The sequence below is a fragment of the Lynx canadensis genome, chromosome A2 (assembly GCF_007474595.2).
Source record: "Lynx canadensis isolate LIC74 chromosome A2, mLynCan4.pri.v2, whole genome shotgun sequence".
Lineage (NCBI taxonomy): Eukaryota > Metazoa > Chordata > Mammalia > Carnivora > Felidae > Lynx > Lynx canadensis.
Window position 1 is genome coordinate 2,614,583 of NC_044304.2, and position 18,043 is coordinate 2,632,625.

General features: G+C 62.3%; 1 protein-coding gene and 1 long non-coding RNA gene across 7 annotated transcripts in view; both read right to left on the reverse strand.

The window, feature by feature from the left end:
- Positions 1–17,541, reverse strand: part of PIP5K1C (phosphatidylinositol-4-phosphate 5-kinase type 1 gamma) — a 49,616-nt gene extending 32,075 nt beyond the window's left edge. For all 6 annotated transcript variants that reach the window (XM_030336981.1, XM_030336975.1, XM_030336962.1 and 3 more), the window contains exon 1: positions 17,385–17,541. In XM_030336981.1, coding sequence (XP_030192841.1) covers positions 17,385–17,478 — 94 coding nt within the window. In that variant the 5' untranslated portion in view covers positions 17,479–17,541. The remainder of the gene's footprint in view (positions 1–17,384) is intronic.
- On the reverse strand, positions 8,375–12,562 carry LOC115498985. The gene is made up of 2 exons (XR_003964044.1): positions 10,853–12,562; positions 8,375–10,743 (listed from the first exon to the last, which is right to left on the reverse strand). It is a non-coding gene; the product is annotated as an uncharacterized LOC115498985 (long non-coding RNA).
- Positions 17,542–18,043: the final 502 nt, after the last annotated feature.

Consider the following 18,043-nt stretch of genomic DNA (forward strand, 5'->3'; position numbering starts at 1 on the left):
CACGTCTGTTGGATGTGGGAACAAAAAGCTCGGGAAGGACTGTGGGCCCCCAAGACCCAGGGAGGAGCCTCGCCGTCTGTCTTTCAGCACCGTCACCCACCTGTGCCTTTAAAACCCACCCCAAATCTGCCCACTGTCCCTGGCCCACAGCTCCAGGACCCCCGCAGCCCCTCCACCCTGGTCCCCCCGTCTGTCCTCCACACGGCCCAGTCTCCCCACGGAGGCCACCAGAGGGCGCCCGTGAGCACCTGAGTCACGTCCCGCCCTCCTGTGCCCACAGCCCTCCAGGACTCCTACCTCCCTGGGGGAAAAGTCCAAGTCCTCCCCTGGGTCCCCAAGGCCCTGCACGAAGGTGCCCTCCCCCCGCCCCCCAGTCCTCCCTCCCTCGGCCCTCCGCCTCTCCCTCTCTCCCCCTCACTCTGCTCCAGCCACATGAGCCTCCTCGCCTTTTCTCCATCATGACAGGCAGGTCCTGCCCCAGGGCCTTTGCACCGGTTGGGCTCCCCCCTCACCTGAAACACCGTTCCCAAGACCCTTGCTGGGTTTGCTCCCTTGCTTCATCTGAGACCTGGCTCAAATGTCACCCCCTCCGAAGTGTCCCCCAACCACCTTGCCCAAAACAGTCCCTCTGAGGTCACTCTCCTCATCTCCGTGGCTTTCTTGGCCTTCCAGGCACCCAGCAGCTCCTGGGGCTCATGTGTTATGTCTCCCCCACTACAGAGAGACCAGGTCTGGTCAGTCACCCCCTGACGGACACCGTCAGAGCCGAGTGTGGAGTCAGCGCTGGAGAGGGCAGCAGGGGGACACGAGGCCTCCAGGGCGGGGCCGCTTCCCAGATCAGGGCTGCATGTGCCCAGGCCGGGTGCCGGCTCCCCGTGACTCAGGGCGAACGAGAAGGCGCGAGGACAAGGCAGCGGGGCCAGCAGCCCCGAGAAGCCAGGAAGTGGCCTCACACACTTCCCTGATCGGCCGGAGCGACCCGGTGGCCCTGGGCCTCCCGCTGCGCGGCCGCCTCAGCAGCGGGGCCCTGCGGGCAGCCTGCGGGGACGCTGGGAACCTCTGCAGGGGGGGTGGCAATCCCAACCCTCAGCCCCCCCGGCCGGCCGAGCCACACTCGGAAGTCCTCTCTCCAAACCGGAGGGGCCGCGGCTGAGCGGAGACGGCCGGCTCTCTGCAGCCACGTGATGCTCCGAGTGGTGCGGTGCAACGGAGAAACCCTATGGCGTGGGGAAGGGTGGAAGCTTCTGGTTCTGCCCTCTGGGAACCCCGAGCCCCGAGGTCCCGGCGGGGGTCCCCGCCACACTGGAGACCGCACCGGGGAGGTAGGCGGCCCCCAGCCGAGGTGCGGGACCAGGGTGCAGGCGCCCGCCGACCCCGGGCGAGACCCCAGAGCCGCGAGCACACACGCACTTGTTCGCTCGGGCTCGAAGCTCCGGGCGGCCTGTTACGCAGCGACAGCTGACTGAAGCAGGGACCACGGTACGAGCCGAGAGCCACCACGGCGGTGGGGACGCAGGCCGGTGCAGCAAGACAAGAAAAAAGAAAAGGAACGGAGGCTGGAGAGAAAAGATTTCAGAAAACCCAAGAAGTAAATGCAGCAGGGGCGCCTGGGCCGCTCAGCCAGCTGAGCAGCTTTTTTCTTTTTTTTTTTTTTTTTAACATTTATTTATTTTTGAGAGACAGAGAGAGACAGCGTGAGCAGGGGAGGGGCAGAGAGAGAGAGAGGGAGACACAGAATCCGAAGCAGGCTCCAGGCTCCGAGCCGTCAGCCCAGAGCCCGACGCGGGGCTCGAACCCACGAACCGGGAGATCACCACCGGAGCCAAAGTCATCCGCTTCACCGACTGAGCCACCCAGGCGCCCCACGGCCGTCTCTTGGTTTTGGCTCAGGTCACGATCTCGCGGGTTTGTGGGTTCGAGCCCCACGTGGGGCGGGGATTTCTCTCTCTCTCCCTCTCCCTCTGCCCCTCCCTGGCTCGTACACTCACTCTCGCTCTCAAAACAAATAAATAAACAAACATGAAAAAAAAAATTTTTTCAAGAGAAGAACTAAACACAGCAGAGCAGGCGGCCGGCAGCTAACCCAAGGTCACGGCGCTCCCAGCCGAGGAGAACGGGAGTGTGGGAGTCTCTGCCCTCTGCGCCCACCCCCTGCTCCTTATACGCCTGCCTCGCCTGGTTCCACGCTTGGGTGAGTTTTTATCCCTTTGGTAGCTGGCCCTTTCCAATCAGCAGACGCGGGCAAGACCCCCGTCCTCCAGGGGTGCTACAAGCCCAGAGCAGGGAGGGGACGTGGGGAAGGGGTGGACGGGGGCATGGGGGGCGGGGAGTATGTGAACTAAACGCAGCAGAAGGTCAACGGGGGGATCCAAGCAGTACGAAGTGAGCTTCCACCGTCCGCTACTTTCAACTTTTCAGTACGGTTGAAAATTTTGCTTTTTAACGTCTATTTATTTTGAGAGAGGTGGGGGAGGGGCAGAGAGAGAGAGAGAGAGAGAGAGAGAGGGAGGGAGGGGGAATCCCAAGCAGGCTCCCCTCTGTCAGCGCAGAGCGTGACGTGGGGCCCCAACGAAACCAAAGGTCTGACCCTCAACACGCTGAGCCCCCTCAGGCGCCCCTCGGTTGACAATTTTCTGAATGCGGGTTAAAGGTCGACCTGGCCCTGTGCTGCCGGGTGTTTTCAGGCTTTGGAGAAGCTCGCGTTTGGGGTGGATTGGCCCCAGGAGTGGGCGTGGGTTTCAGACGCACTCGCTCAACGCACCTTTGCACCTTTGTGGCCGGCGCGGTCCCACCTCGGGGCCTTAGCCGCCTTAGCCGCCACCGTCACCGTGCCCGCGGCCTCGAAGGCTCCCTCCCTGCATCTCCACGCGGCCGGCACTCAGATGGTCTCGGTCTGAACATCGCCTCCTGGAGGGTCCACCCCTGACGCGCTGCCTAGAACAGTCCCTTCCCACCCCACCCCTGCCCACCCTCTACCACGCCCCCAGCTCACTGATTTCGGGCCACACGTCACCGAAGGGACCTGTTCCTTCCCAGTAGAGCAGAGGCCACAGCGGGCTTGCCAGCGCTGCGTCCAGTCCCGGCACGTGGGAAGCTCATCCCGGCTCTCACCCTGACAGCCGACAGCCGGGGGACAAAAGTCCCCGTCGCGCCAGGAACCATCGGGGCCTCAGCAGAGGCAGGACTCAAGCAAAGGCTGAAACTTCAAACTAGGGGGCAAGTCTCAAACGAAGGCTTCGGGACTAAGAAAGCCCGTTTCTGCCTCGCAGATAGTTTTTTCCTCTCACAATTTTGCGTTTACCACCCCGAACCACCCAGAAGGGTGAATGGTGGCAGGTAAGGAATTACAGATTGTCCTGGTTCCCAGCTTCCCAAAGAGCATTCTGTCCACCACTCGCTCCCTCGCGCGTTCCAAACTCTGGGAGCGTTCCCTGCGTGCTGGGCCCCATTTCTGGGGACACACTGGTTCTTTGTCTAAATAGATTTAGGGACAAAAGATCCGAGGCGCCCAGAAAAGACGCCAACGCATCAGGCGCCTGGGCGGCTCAGTTTCGGCCGAGGGTCCCACTCTTGGTTCCGGTGCAGGTCATGATCTCCCGGTTCGTGGGTTCAAATCCCGGGTAGGGCTCTGTGCTGACAGCCTGCTCGGCATCCTCTCTCTGCCGCCCCCCTGCTGCTCTCTCTTTATTTTTAATGTGTAAAAATGAACATTAAAAAATAACAAAATATTTCGTGATAAAAATAGCTTAGCCGTACTCTCCTGTCTACTTCTGTCTTCTGTTTGCAGCTCCCTGTACTAAACAGCTACAGGCGCGCACACGCCCCAGCGCTGGGCTGGCGCCCCGAAAGCCGCACCCCCCACCCCCTAACACTCCCGGGAGACGACCGCCACTGGACCCACTTTCCAGCCGGGGAGACTGAGGCCCAGAGGTCTCAGAGGCAAGTTCAAGGTAGCTCAGCGGCAGGGGCTCCCGAGTCTCTGCAGACGCGCTCCGCCCGCAAGGGCTGGCGGTCAGGTCAGGTCTGCTCAAGGCAGCCCAAGCCGGCCCGCCCTCGCGGCAACCAGAAGCTTCCTCCCCTTGGGTGGCTTTCCCTGACCCCGCGGGCAGAGCGGCTGCTCCTGAAGCCGAACGCTGCTCCCACACACCTGGCCCGGTGTCCCGCAGCCGTTCGGTCACCTGTGTGAGCCCCACCCCCACGCGGGTCCCTGGGCCCAAGGGCAGAGCCCCCGCCCGGCCCAGAAGCAGAGCTCCACACGACGACGAAGACGACGACGACGACGCCCGCTTGCTGCCGACTCCCGCACTGCCCTAGGCGCGGGCGCTCCCGGCCGGGGGCTCTCTCCACTGGCACCAGCTTCTGTCTGGTCCCCGGCCCTCGGGGGACGCTCTGCCCGAGGTCGCCCACACCATCAGAGGCGCAGAGGGCGACAGCTCGTCTTCCACAGATTCGGACGCTGGGGCCCCGGGCTCGCCATCCCCTGACCGGGCGCCCCCGCAGTCGCCTGCCCGCGCCCACTGCCCAGCCTGTGGGCTGCTGTCTGGTCCTCCACCATTCGGGCTCCTTCAGGCCCTGGGCCCTGGGCCACCTCCCACCTCCCCTCTGCTCCGCGACCGCCCTCCCTCCCAGAGCCTGTCCTGGGGCCTAGTGGTTGTGGGTGTGGCCTCTCCTGGCAGCCTCTCCCTCGGAAACCCACACCACAGCGCCGCCTTCAGGGGTCTCCTGGCTCCTCCCAGAGCCCCGCAGGGCAGGCCACTTCTCCCTGTGTCCCTCCGTGACTCCCCCCCCTCCCCCCTGCACCAGCTCCCAGGCACGGGGCATCAGCTGAGAAAACCTGGAGGGCTGCATGGAGGAGGCTGAGAGCAAGAGCCCCGGGGGAAGAGCGAGGGGAATGTGGCTCTCACAGGTTCCCTGAGCTGGACATCTGCTGCGGGGCGGAAGGCCCAGCAAGGCCACGGGCCCATGGGGCTTCCCCCCTGGCCTATCCTATGCCTCTCGTCTCTCTTCTTCAGAGGGGGAAACTGAGGCTCAAAGAAGTGGTGTTAGGATGTTTTGTGTCGAGACAGAAGCCTAACTCACACGGTATGTGGAGAGGGATTATTTGTTAACACAACTCAGGGGCCAGTGAACTGTGCCCTGCAGACCAGACCCGCCTGCCGTCTGTTTTGTAAGTAAAGTTTTATCGGCACAAAGCCACACCCACTCATTTACCAATCTCTGCCGTGGCTTTTGTGGTCCCGTGGTAGAATCCAGAATCGAACGCTTACGAGAGAGACCACCCGGCCCTTCGCGGGAGGAGCCTGCCGAGCCCCGACTTAACTGAAGATGAGCTTCAAGTCTGGCGGCACCTGGGGACCCTGAGGACTCGGTCTCCCCACCGGCCAGGGCTGCTGTCCTCCCTGCGGGGCCGCCCCCACCCCCAAGTAGGCGCCTGACTGTCCTGCAGGTCACGTGCCGAGGCCTGGGTCCCCACCCCGGAGCCAGCGGCACCCTGCCGAGGTGTGGGGGATCGGGGCTCCTCGAGGGGACACCGGGAGACCGACGCTGGACCCTCAACCACAGACCTCCACTCGGGAAGGGCCAGCCGATGGGCGAGATCCACAGACAGAAGGGCAGGAGCACAGCCGCGGAGAGAGCCTCCCCCCACCTCCCCCCACCTCCCCCCACCTCCCCCTACCCACCAGCAGGTGCCCAATGAAGGATCACGCGCTGTCTCAGGACCAACGTGTGAGGTTTCTTGGCCCAGTTTTCTTCCCAGATATATTTTTACTCCCCGGAAGCCAGGGCTGGGCTGCAGATTCTGCACTTGAATTCTAAAATACCAAGACCCACTGAGGCAGCCCAGGGCTGCTCGGCCAGAGGCCCCCTTGGCCTCTAGGCTAGAGGCCTCTTGCTCCCGTCACTCGCGGCAGGTGCCCACCGACCAGGAGACTGGCGGACGGTGGGAAGCCAGGCCGGGCACTCTCGCGAATGCCACCAATTCCCTCCCCGGTGGGGGCCAGCCTCCTCGACAGGGCAGGTCTGGGCGTCCAGAATCCCAGGGGGCCGGAGCCGGCTCTGTCTCACACAGAGGCTGAGCCAGGCGGGCACCAGGCCCCCGACGCCCGGCCGGGCTCTGGGATTGCCACGGGACCTCCCGCACCTCGAGGGTCACTCTGCGTGAGGCCCGCAAGGGCCACGACTGCCCCATTCTACGGGTGACAGAGGGAGGCTCTGAAGCCACGCGAGCTGCCCGCTGGGCGGCCAGCCTTCAGGATGGCCCCCGGCCGGCCTGGTCCCCGGGTAGCCACAGCTCCTGCCGCGACCGGTGGGCGTGACCGGCGGGGTACGGCCGAAGTGCGGGCCCGCGACCTCTGACCAGGTCAGACGCAGCCGCCTTTGCTCGCTCTCGGGCCGCTCAGCCGGGGAGAAGCGGCCGCCGAGCGGCGAGGACACACAAGTGGCCCTGGGAACGGAGGCCGTCTGCCGGCAGCCACCTGAGACAACAGCTCGGGACCGGCTCCTCCAGCCCCGGTCGAGCCCTCGGATGGGGCAGGAGGCTGGAGTGTGACCTCGTCAGAGACCCTGTGCCAGAACCACCCCGCCCAGCCACCCTTGGACTCCTGACCCACAGACACCGGGAGGTAGTAAGTGTGCGCTGTTGTTTAAAGCCGCCACATTTCGGGGGCTGTGTTCACAGCAACAGCTGTGACACACTGGGGGTTCCCACGTGGCCCCTGAGAGTACAGAGAAGGACAGTGGGTGGGGGGCGTCTAGACGGATGGCCTCCCTGCCCTCCCCTCCCCTTGCCTCCCCTCACTCCCTGCACTCCTGCCTCGCGACCTCCTTGCCGTTCCTCACATGCACCAGGCACAGTCCTGCCCCAGGGCCCTTGCACTCGCTTCTCTACCTAGGATACTCTTCCCCATTTCACCGTTCAGGCCTGGATCGTCTCCTCTTCAGCGAGACCTTCCTGCACACCTGGCTCAAGCCGGCTCCCTGACCCGTTCTCCACCTCCATCATAACTCCTACCCCTGGTCAGTTTAAACCTTCTATTTAATCTGTGGGCCCTCCAGTGACTGCGCCCTTCGAGGCCAGGAGCCCCGTGAGGGCAGCACTCGCTACAGCCCAGGGAGGCACGTGCCCACACTTCGCAGTGCCTCCGGCACCGGGACCCGCTCCCTCCTCCCTGGTGGTGACCGCGGGAGTCAGTCACGACAAGGTCTGGGGCCAGGGCACTAGGAGCTTGGCTCAGGAGGCAGGTGTTGGAGGAGGAGCCTCAGGGCACGGCCTGCTTAGTGTCTCTAACCTCTGAGCCACCGACTCCAACACCCCAGTGGCCCCAGCGACCGGCTAGAAAGCAGCAGGCGCGTGGGCACAGTAACAAAGAGCTGAGGCCCGCTGGGTCTGCACCACACCACCCGATGCACCCAACAGCCCGGTGAGGTGGGTGCCACGGCCCCGAGAAGCCAGGTCACCTGCCTGAGGTTCCCCGGGAAAAAGTGGGCACGGATGCACATGATTCCGGGTGGCCGGGCTCCAGCCTGAGCCACAGGCACACGGGTGGAAGGGGACAGGAAGAGCCAGCCATGCTCGAGGGGGCAGAGCCTCCCAGGAGGAAGGAAGAGCCGGTACAAAGGTCCTGGGGCAGGGCTGTGCCTGCAGAGTTGGGGAATCAGCACAGAGGCCCAAGTGGCTGGAACAGAGTAAGGAGAGGAGAGTGCAGAGACGTGACGGACCTTGCTGCTCCCGTCACCCTGGGGACCCACACGTGGCTGGTGCACCTTAGCGTCCCAGCCTGGTGGCTTCCTGGAGGCAAGCCCGGGATCCATCTTGGCCCCTGCTATGACTGGAGGCCAGGCCAGGGCTGGAGGCTGATCTGGGGGCTGAACGAATACCCACGCCACCCCCGCTGCTCCTGTCACCGGGGCAAAGGCCTCGCCCACCTGGTTCTGGCCTCTGCCTGGGCTCCTTCTGGGCTCCACCGGCTACGGGCTTCCCTCCGAGCCCGGCATACAGTGAGCGCTCAATAACGAGCTGGGTGACTAGCGCGTGTATAATGGGGTATCGAACAGCGTGCGAGAGAACACGTTGGCTCTGAGTTACACCGTCGGGAAGTAAGAGCCAAGCCAAGCTTAATGCGTTAAAATGGAAAATGCGGGAAAGCGCGGGGGGTGCCTGGGTGGGTCGGGCGAAGCGTCATCTGACTTTGGCTCAGGTCGTGGTCTCCTGGTTTGTGAGTTTGAGCCCCACATCGGGGTCACTGCTGTCAGCACAGAGCCCGGAGCCTCCTTCGGATCCTCTGTCCCCCCCTCTGCCCCTCCCCCACTCGCACACACGCGCTCTCTCTCCCTCTGTCAAAGATAAACAAACGTTTAAAAAAACATAAAATGCAGAACAGAGTTGGAAGATTCACGTTTCCCCGTTTCAAAACGGGCTGCAAAGCCTCGGTGATCAAGGCAATGTGGTCCGGGCACACACAGATGGGGACGCCCGTCTGGACGCCCTGGAATGGTCCAGGATACATCGGTGGGAATCCAGGACCAAAAATGCACATTCCAGCACCCAGACGACTCCGTGTCGACCGGCGGCTCTGGGACAACCGGGTTTCCACGCACGAGGAGCGACGTCGGGCCCTACCTCACACCGTATGCACTCGGAACACGAGACGCAGCAGAAATCTAAGCCCACGGAGCGGATGGAACCATAAAGCTCTGGGAAGAAAAGTAAATCATTGCGTTGAGTCAGGCCGTGGTTTCTTGGACATGACCGCTCTAGTCCAAGCCACCAAAGGAAACATGAGCTGGACTTCCTCAAAATGAAAACGTCTGCTCTGCAGGGCGCCCGGCCAGCTCAAGTCAGCACAGTGTGCGACTCTGGATCTCGGGGTTGTGAGCTCGAGCCCCGTGTGGGGCACAGAGATCACTAAAAAAATAAACTTAAAAATAACGTTTGCACTTCAAAGGCCACCACCAAGAAAGCGGAGAAGGTATCTGCCAATCACAGGTCTGATGAGGGAACTGTATCTAGCATATATAAAGAGCGCTTACAATTCAACAATAAAATGAACCCAAATGAAAAATGAGCAAAGGATCTCAACACGCACTTCTCCGCAGGAGGACGTACAGATGGCCAGCAAGCCCAGGAACACATGCTCCGCGTCACTGATCATCAGGAAACACAAATCAAAACCCCAGCAAGACACCACTTCACGCCCACGAGGACGGGTAGAATCAAGCAGACACACGGTGACAAGTAATGTCCAGGACGTGGAGAAGTCAGAGAACCCTCACACACGGCTGGTGGGACTGGAGAGTGCGGCCGTCATCCATACGTTATGGACACTGCCCGTAACCAAAAGCGGGAACAACCCAGATGTCCGTCAACAGATGATCGCCATCCATTTCACGGAAGGTCACTCGGCCCCGAACGGGAGCGAGTCGCCGGCACGCGCTGCCCCACGGACGGACCCCGAACACAGGACCCAGCGAGGGAAACCAAGGGTGAGGGCATCCTAAGGCGGAGAGAGCACATGCCAAGGCCCTGTGGGAACAGGACAGGATGCTTTGAGGGAGCAGAGAGCCAGGGTCTGGGGTGGCTGGAGGGGAAGGTGCGCCTGGGGGAGCTGAGAATGGAGGCGGGGGGGGGGGGGCGGTCTCGGGGCGGGGGGCAGAGCCCGGACCACCGGCCGACCCCTCCTCCCCCAGGCTGAGACCCACTCCCACGCGTTCTGCCCCCTCCTGCATCCCCGGCCGATCTCGATCTCACTGCACAAAGCGAACGTTCCCGGAGTGGTAAACAGGAAGCCTCGCAAAGGATGGGGGGAGGGTGGCCATGAATCCAGAACTCGGCAGGCCTTAGGCCGGCGGACGGCTTTCCAAAGCTCCGGCTCTCAAAAGAAAGAGAAAGAACGTTCCAGAACTTTCACCACTCTTGCCACAAACACGGCTGCGCACACGGCCCTGCCAGGCACGGGCCTCCCACCAAAGTCCAGGCCGGAGGCCTGAGGGGACCAGGTGGGCTTCCCGAGGGAGCCGAGAGCGGGGGCGAGGCTCACTCACAGCTGCTCAGGCAGAAGGTTCCGGAGCTGGGGTCGGGCCCGGGAGACCAGCTGCTCCCAGGTCTCCAAGTGAGATCCCGGGTCCTAGCGAGGGATCAAAGATCGCCATCCGGGACAACTCTGGACGCACCGGCACAACGTGGGTCCTGACTGTGGACTCTGCACGGATGTTACACTTCCGGAACCTGATCTCTGCACTTGGCGGAGGGGGCGTCTGTCCGCAGGGTACAGAGCTGCTCACCATGCCGACTGCGCATCTGCAGACCCACCCCCGGCTACCGCAGCCCCCGATCGGTACTCACTCGGGAGCCCTTCCCGGTCACCTGGAGACGCACGCGGGGCACCGAAAACTGTCACCTCCCGTGCACGCGTCCAGCCGAGCGTAGCCTGCTTCCTGTCTCCCCCCTTGTGCTGTAGACGGGGGCCCTTTCTGTGGGCTACCGAGAGGCGGGTTTTACGTTTTGTGCCGTTTGTTGGTGGTTTTCACCGTTCACAACGGCCCCCAGGCTCAGAGCTGCGGTGGTCGGGCGTTCCTGAGCCCAGAGGACGGCGACGCGCCTTAGAAAGTGTGTTAGACACGCTTCCACCCGGCAGGAGTTGGCGCTGCTCGTCACGAGGTCGCTGCTAACGACGCAACAGTATGTATCTGACAAGGGTCTTTATGCAGAAGCACACACGGCGTGAGGTTGCACACGGATGTGATCTGGCGATGAAAACGTGGGGACCAGAGGCTAGCGGGGACCTGCGTGTTTCCCAGGAGCCGCACCTCAGTATTCCCAAACTCCACAGAACTGCGAATAATGAGAACCCACCTCTGTACTTAAGGACGAAGGGGCTTCCAACTGACTCTCAAAGGACCCGCAAAATCGCACACAGGCGATAACACCCATTCAGAGAGACGTGTCGGCAGCTGGCGAATCTCAGCTAAGAGCCTCGGGGTGTTTGCCGCAGTATCTCGCAACTTTTTCTGCAGCCTTGAACGTTTTCAAAATACGACGTTAAAAAAAAAAAAAATTAAAGGTAGAAAACCACCTGGAATGACTGACGGTTGGTTACCTCCTCCTAGAAACAGAGAGGGCAAGACACAAGTCCTCCCTGTCTCCTGACCACAGGGCAGGCTGCTGCTTTTTAAAGGAAACGTGTTATTACTCGTAGTTACAGGCTCGCCTGCTGCAAGAAGTCAGGCAGATGAGCGGGACAGAATAGAAAGTCCAGAAATAGACCAGCCGCATGCAGGAATCTGGGATGTAATAAAGGGGGCATCTCAAATCGGTGAGGGAAGCAGGTTTTCCAGAAACCGTTGGGGCAACCCTGAGCCCCCTGGAAAACCGTGGAACAATGAAATCCTCATACGCTGTACGCGGGGGTACATCCCAAATGGAGCAGGACTTTAAATGCTTAGGAAAAGGCGAAACCACCTTAGTACTAGAAGAATTAGAACCTCAGGACGGAGAGCACATTTCCACCCGTGACGTCAAACTGAGAAACCGTCAAGGAGAGATGGATAAACTTGACCACATAAATACAAAGATACCTGCCCGAGGTCAACGATCATCACGAGAGAAAACGGGGAAGGGCTACTTACGCCTGTGTCACGAATTTAAAAAAAAACACCAAAAAACTTTCACGATATATAAAGAGCTGCCACAAATCAATAAGAAAAAGACTGGTAGCCCAATCGAATACGGGAAAGACGCAGCTCCGTGGTTCCCATCAAACAGAGAGAGTTCCGAGACGTGCGTTATTAAACGTGGCAAAAGGGGTGAGCGATGAAAAGCGGTCTGGCCCAAGCGCACCCCAGCGCGTCCTTCGTACACAAATGCCCAAACAGCACCCCGCTCCTTAAACCCTCAGCGGCAACCCCACCCATCCGGAACAAAGGCCAAGAAACGTGCGCGTGGCACACGTACGACACAGAAAGCAGTTGTGACAAGACACCGGGGGTTCCTTTTTCCAACCGAAGTCACAGGCTAGGTCCCCAAAAGGCCTTCGCTCACTCTGGCTCAAGCACTCAGGGCGCCCTGGGCTGGACCCCAAGCCCTCCAGCGTGGCTCAGTGGGGCAGCAGGTGCAGGGCCCTGTGGCTAATCCGCCAGGTCAGTAATCCCCACGGTGGGCAGTCCGCGGCTCCAGGCCCTGCCGGCCAGCTGGCGGCAGCAGGCAATCCCCAGGGGGGTCTCAACCTGCCCGGTCACGAGTGGGGACACGTGTCAGTCACAGCGGCAGGCGGTGCGAGCAGGAAGGCCCGGGAGCCCGAGACCCTCCTGGAGCCCGGGCCTCCCCGGCGATAAATGCCGATGTCGCGTAGCTGTCTGTCATTCAACGAGAACCACCCCGGGGGCCTCGGGCCTCTCCCGATTCCTGTCCCCCGTGCCCTCATCTTGAGAGGAGCTGGGCTGGGGGGGCAGGGACTTCACTTGCTCAGAGGCACAGCTGTCTGCGGCCAGGGCAGCGTGAGACCCAGGCCAAGACCCGGGCTTCCCCGCCCAGGGTCCGTGGGACTCCACCTGCCTTGCCCCCCCCCCCCCCATCAGTACCACGCTGCCAGAACCTGCTCCTTCTCAGGCCTTCCCCACCCCCCCCCCACCAGCTCCAGGGCACAGACCAATCCCTTCTGGCTTCTTCGGCTCCCTCACCCCCCTCACCCCCCATGGCCTCCACCCAGGCTCCCAGCACAACTCAGCACCACTCATCTGGCACCTGTCCCGGGAGGCTCCTTCCCGACCAACTAGCCAGAGTGCTGCGCCAGGGCCCCCCGAAGGCCCCACGTGACTGGCCTGGCCCATCTCGGCCCCCCCACGACAAGAACTTTGTTTCCGTGGCTCAAATGAGCCAAGCTCATTCCTACCTCAGGGCCTTTGCACAGGCCAATCCCTCTGCCCGCTAATCCATCTCCCATGGCTGCTTTTCTCACTTAGGCCACTCCTCCCCGACCACCCCGGCTGCAGCTTGCCCCACACTGGCGATCGCAACGCCACCGGTTTCTTTCCCCTCCGCGTGCTCACCACTGACCAGCACGCGCTCATTCAGGGGATGGCAGCATTTTCCACAAGGCGCAAGACCGCGGGCATTTCTGACCCTGCGGGCCATAAGGTCTGTAGCCCAAAAGCCGTCACAGGCAGCGTGTGAGTGGGCGGGCACGGCTGTGTGCGAAGAAAACCCACCCGACAAAAACTGGTGCTGGGTGGGACTCGGCCCAGAAGGCAGTCTGCTGACGACCGGTCCTCTCGGTTTGCTTGCCCGCCACCGTCATCCCCCGCCGATCTGAGAGCCCGCGAGAGCAGGGAGGGAGCCCCCGGCTCACTGCACCTAGAGCCCACGGCAGGAGCTTGGACGATGTTTAATCAGCATCGTCTAAGGGCTAAGGAGTAAGTAAGCGACTGCCCGCGCTGCGTTCTGCGCGGGAGGGGCGTGCAGCACGGGGGCCTCTTCCACCCACGCACCCATCTGAGGAGGGAAAGTCCCCGCGTCCCCGCGCCCACGCGCCTGGTGCCCCTCTAAGGGCTTACGAGTCAATCCGCTCGATTCAGCCCTAGGAGAAAGGTACAGTCATCGCACCCGTCTCACAGATGGAGACGCTGAGGCCGAGTGTCCCCGGCTGGTAAAGGACGCAGCTGGGATGTGAACCAAGGGCTCTGGCTCCCAGGCCTCTCTCCACGGAGGGGACCAGACCGTCAGAGGTAAAAGCGTCACATTGCCAGGAAGCGTCCAGGGCAGAATTCCAACTGGGAGATTCCAGCCGACTCGCCACAAGGGGATAAGGGACCACTCACCCACAACCGCAGAGGAGGCCTCTGGCGACAATGCCCCAGCCCAGCCCTGTGGGCCCTGTGGGCCGTCTTCTCTCTCTCCTTCAGGCCTCCCTCCGTCAGGGGAGGCTTCACGGAGGAGACATTTGAGCAAAACCTTGAAAAAACTAAGGAAGCAAACGACACGGATATAAAGGACAAACGTTCTAGACAGACGGCACAACGTGTGCAAAGGCCCTGGGGCAGGGGCACGACCAGGCCTAGGAGGAACAGCAAGGACCAGGCCCAGGTGGCTGGAGCAGAGTGGGCAAGGGGAAGACAAGGGGAGGGGAGGGAGGGGATGGGGCAGGTCGTGCAGGGCCTTGGGGGCCTCAGGGAGGACTTGGGCTTTTACCCCTAGGGAGGTGGGAGCCCTAAAGGGCTGTGGGCAGAGGCGAGCAGGACCTAAGTCAGTTTTTAACAGGAGCCTTCTGGAATGAGCTGTAGGGTGCATGGGAAGAGACGAGGGACCAAGCCAGTGACGGATGATGGGGCTAGACCAGGACTGGCAGAGGAGGAAGAAGTAGGCAGATTCTGGGTCCATTTTGAGGACAAAACCAGCATAATCTGCCACCAGATTAGATGTGGGAGGGGGCTGGCGGGGGGGGGGGGTGCCGGGAACGAAGCCAACTGTTCTGTGCTCTCACGCAAGCAGGAAGGATAGGAGGGAAATGGCTTGGAACAGCAGACCGCAGCACGGGCCAAGAGCCCACAGGCAGATCACGGGCCCCGTGAATGCATCCAACCCCCCCAAACCAGCAGAGAACCCCATCGGGCCCTTTCTGGACCAGGCCTTGGGAGCAAGGAGCGGGGCATTTAAAGTAACCAGATTCTAAACCCCAAGATGCCATTTCCCCTCCATCAGATTGGCCCAAATCACCGAGGCTCGTAACATTCAGAGCTGGCAACGCTGGCCAGAGTCTCTCTCCGCCCCTGCCAGACCTTTCTGGAAAGCCAACAGGCTTCAGATAAGAATTCTCAATCTGCTCACCATGACCCAGCCATTCCAGAACAGGGACTTCAACCGCCAGACAGTAGTTAAAGCGCCACAGTTGGGGCCACGTTCAAAGACGTTCCCCACGACACTGCTTCTCACAGCAGAAGGTGGACGCCAGGGGCAGCCAAAATGGGCCTCAGCAGCAGGCGGGCGCACTCGTTAAGGGCTGGTGCCTAAAACGGGCTGTCCCTGCCGGTCATCGGGCACTCTCGACATGCCGACGCGTGCTAACTCCGGTAAGGCTCACAGCCAGCCCCAAGCAGGCGTAGGTATCACCCCGTGTTACAGACGGGGACACCGGGGCCCAGAGAAGTCACGGCACTCGTTATTCAAGGCCACACCGCGATCGGGTGGAGGCCGGGCCGTATGTCTGGGGCGCGCGCCCCCTAAACCACGCACGGTATCCCTCCTTCCGAAGAAAATAAAAGCGGATACCCACATGGGGGGAAATCCACGTTACCGCGGATAAACAGCAAACCACGTTATGGAACAGCAGGTGTGGTGCACTGGTTTCTCGTCCAGGGCGACTGTGTCTCCAGGGGACACGGGAGCTGTGTGTGGACGCTCCGGGTCATCACAACCCGCGAGATCCCGGCACTGAATGGGCGGGGCCGGGGATTCTGCGCAACACCCCACGGCGCACGGGACGGGGCCTCCAAAACAGAATTCTCCGGCCCAAACGTCAATAGGGCCGAGGCGACGACCCCTGGTGTGGTATGGAACCATCCTGGCACAAAGACGCTTAGGGACTTCTCTAATCCCTGAGCAGGAGGGAAAGTGTGGAGTTACTGCCCAAACTCAGGACTCACATCAGGAGAAACGGGCCCGGAAGGGAAGGAGCAGCTTGTAATTTTAAAGCGAGGGAAGTAAACGATTTGCTGCGGGAGTCAGATTTCTGCGCATTTTGGTGACAGGCAGTCGGGGCTGACCCCTTATCTTCCCGGCCCCCACGCTCAGACCCAGCCACCGCTGGGGCCTGGGGCTTTATCTGCCCCCCAGTGGCTCACGGAGCCCCTGATAAAATAAACGTCTGCTATGCGGCTTTCTTGTGGTCACTGAGTCTTGGGCTGTTTTGTCTCTGACCAGCGCAGGCCAGAGGGTTGATAGCGGAGGTCAGGGCTTTGATAACGGAGCGCGCTGGGTCCCCGAACCGCGTCCAGGGCTAGCCAGGCCAGGGCACCAGTCCCCGCCCAGACCAAGGGCGAGGCAACAGGATGGTCGAATGAAGCGGATCATCTACCAAGCGCTTGCAGATGGCAGTGGGGACGGGAGCGGTGGGAGCCTTCCAGAACCAGGGGGACACTCGCTGGCCCTGGCGCTCTCTCTCCAGACTCCCCCCCCCCGCCGCACGCAGCAGACCCCACCTGCCAAGGAAGCTTCAGGAGGCCTGGGGGAGAAGGAAGACGGGTGCCCATGTGGGTGTCTGCAGGGCCTCTGCTGGTGAGGGCTGCCTGAGGGTCCTGCGGATCCGGAGACTTCTGTCTGGAGGCTTGAGAATGCCACCCAGAGGGAGCCTTGCAGGAGCGGGGGCCATTCCTCTGGGCAGCAGTTAGGGAACAGCAGGTGGGGGGCCTGACCAGGCCACCGGGCTCCCCCCACCTGCTGTTCTGAAGACCGAGGGAGGAGGCAGGGGCCCTACACACCAGGAGCCGCCCCCCAGCGTCCAGGTAGAAGGCTGGGGCGGGGGCTATTTCTGCCCCCCCACACTTGCCTGCAGAGCCGCGGCACTGAAGGCATTTTGAGAAGCCACGTCCTTAGCCCCCTCCTGTGATAAGGAGGTAAACTGAGGCCCAGAAAGGCAATGAATGGCCACTGCACCGGAGACCGGGGCTGGTGACTCCCACGAAGAGAAATGAGATAGTCAGGAGGCCCAGATGGCCTCGAAGACCCCCCACGTCCACGCGGGCAGCGCCTGCCCTTCACCACCAATAAGCTGTGCCCATAGGGGTGACTGCCCGTGGAAGGAAGGGGCGATCCCCCAAGCGGATGCCAGCAAGGTGGGCCCCCCCCCCCGCAGCAGTGTGTCCAGGAAGGGGGAGGGGGCACATCTGGGACAGTGTCACCTCCCTGCTATGCCCACCTAGGAGACCTGGCCCCTCACCGGCACGGAGGTACTCCACCATCCCACACGCCGACAGGCCTGGGTGGGATGCCGTCCCCAGGCGCCCTCGGCAGGGGGCGGCGCACCCACCCACAGCGTGGTCTCACCGCCCCCCCTCCAGACGGGAGGACCCGTCTTCCCCGCGCGCCTCCGGAGGGGACTGCTGCCCCCACGGCCTCCCAGAACGGGGCCCCGCACCCACCCCCGCGGTCCCCCCCCCCCCCGGCATCCCGGGGAAGGGCGGCGCCGCCCCGAGCCCCCCAGGCGGGGCGCTCCATCCTCCCCCGAGCCCCGCGTCCCATCCCCCCCCGCGAGCGCCCCCGAGTGGAACGTTCCGGCCTCGCCGCCGCGGGTCCCGCCGCCCCTCCGGCGCTCGGGCGGGTCCACTGGGCCCCGGCGGGGGGAGGCCAGGCGGGTCCACTCGGGGAGCGAGGAAGGACGGAGGTCCGGGACCGTTACCTGCCGCCGCCCCGCTCTCCGAGGCCCAGGACGCCTCCGAGGTCACGGCCCCCGCCTCGGCGCTCTCCGCCTCGTCCGGCACCTCCAGCTCCATGGCCGCGCGCGCGGACCGGCCGGCGGCTGCACCCGAGCTGCGGCCGCCGCCGCCGAACAACAACCGCCGCCGGCCGGAGGGCGGAGGGAGGGGGCCGGGCCCAGGGAGCGGGGGGCGGGCCCGGAGGCGGGGCCGGCGTGCGCCGTGGCGCAGCGCGCGCGCCGCCAATCGGGGCTCGGGGGAGGGCCCGCGTGCGTCTCTGCGCCTCGAGCGCCCCCAAGCGCCCGGGGGGTGGAAGGGCAGCGGCTTGCCCTCGGCTTAATCCTATTGCCCTAATCCTCTCGCAGGTGATAAACACGAGTCATGTCCACGATTAATCAAGTATCTACCGTCATATTGCAGGTGACACTTATGGCATACGCTTTGTCCTAAGTAGGAATTCTAATGGCATAATAAATGAGTTTGATTTGTGTTATATGCGCAGTGTATAAATGATGCGGGATTGAGATAGATATACCAGTACCATTGCTAAACGAAGTACATTATTATGATATATATAGTGTCAACATATAACATGCACGTATCATATATATAACGTATGACATCACGTACAACATAATGGTAA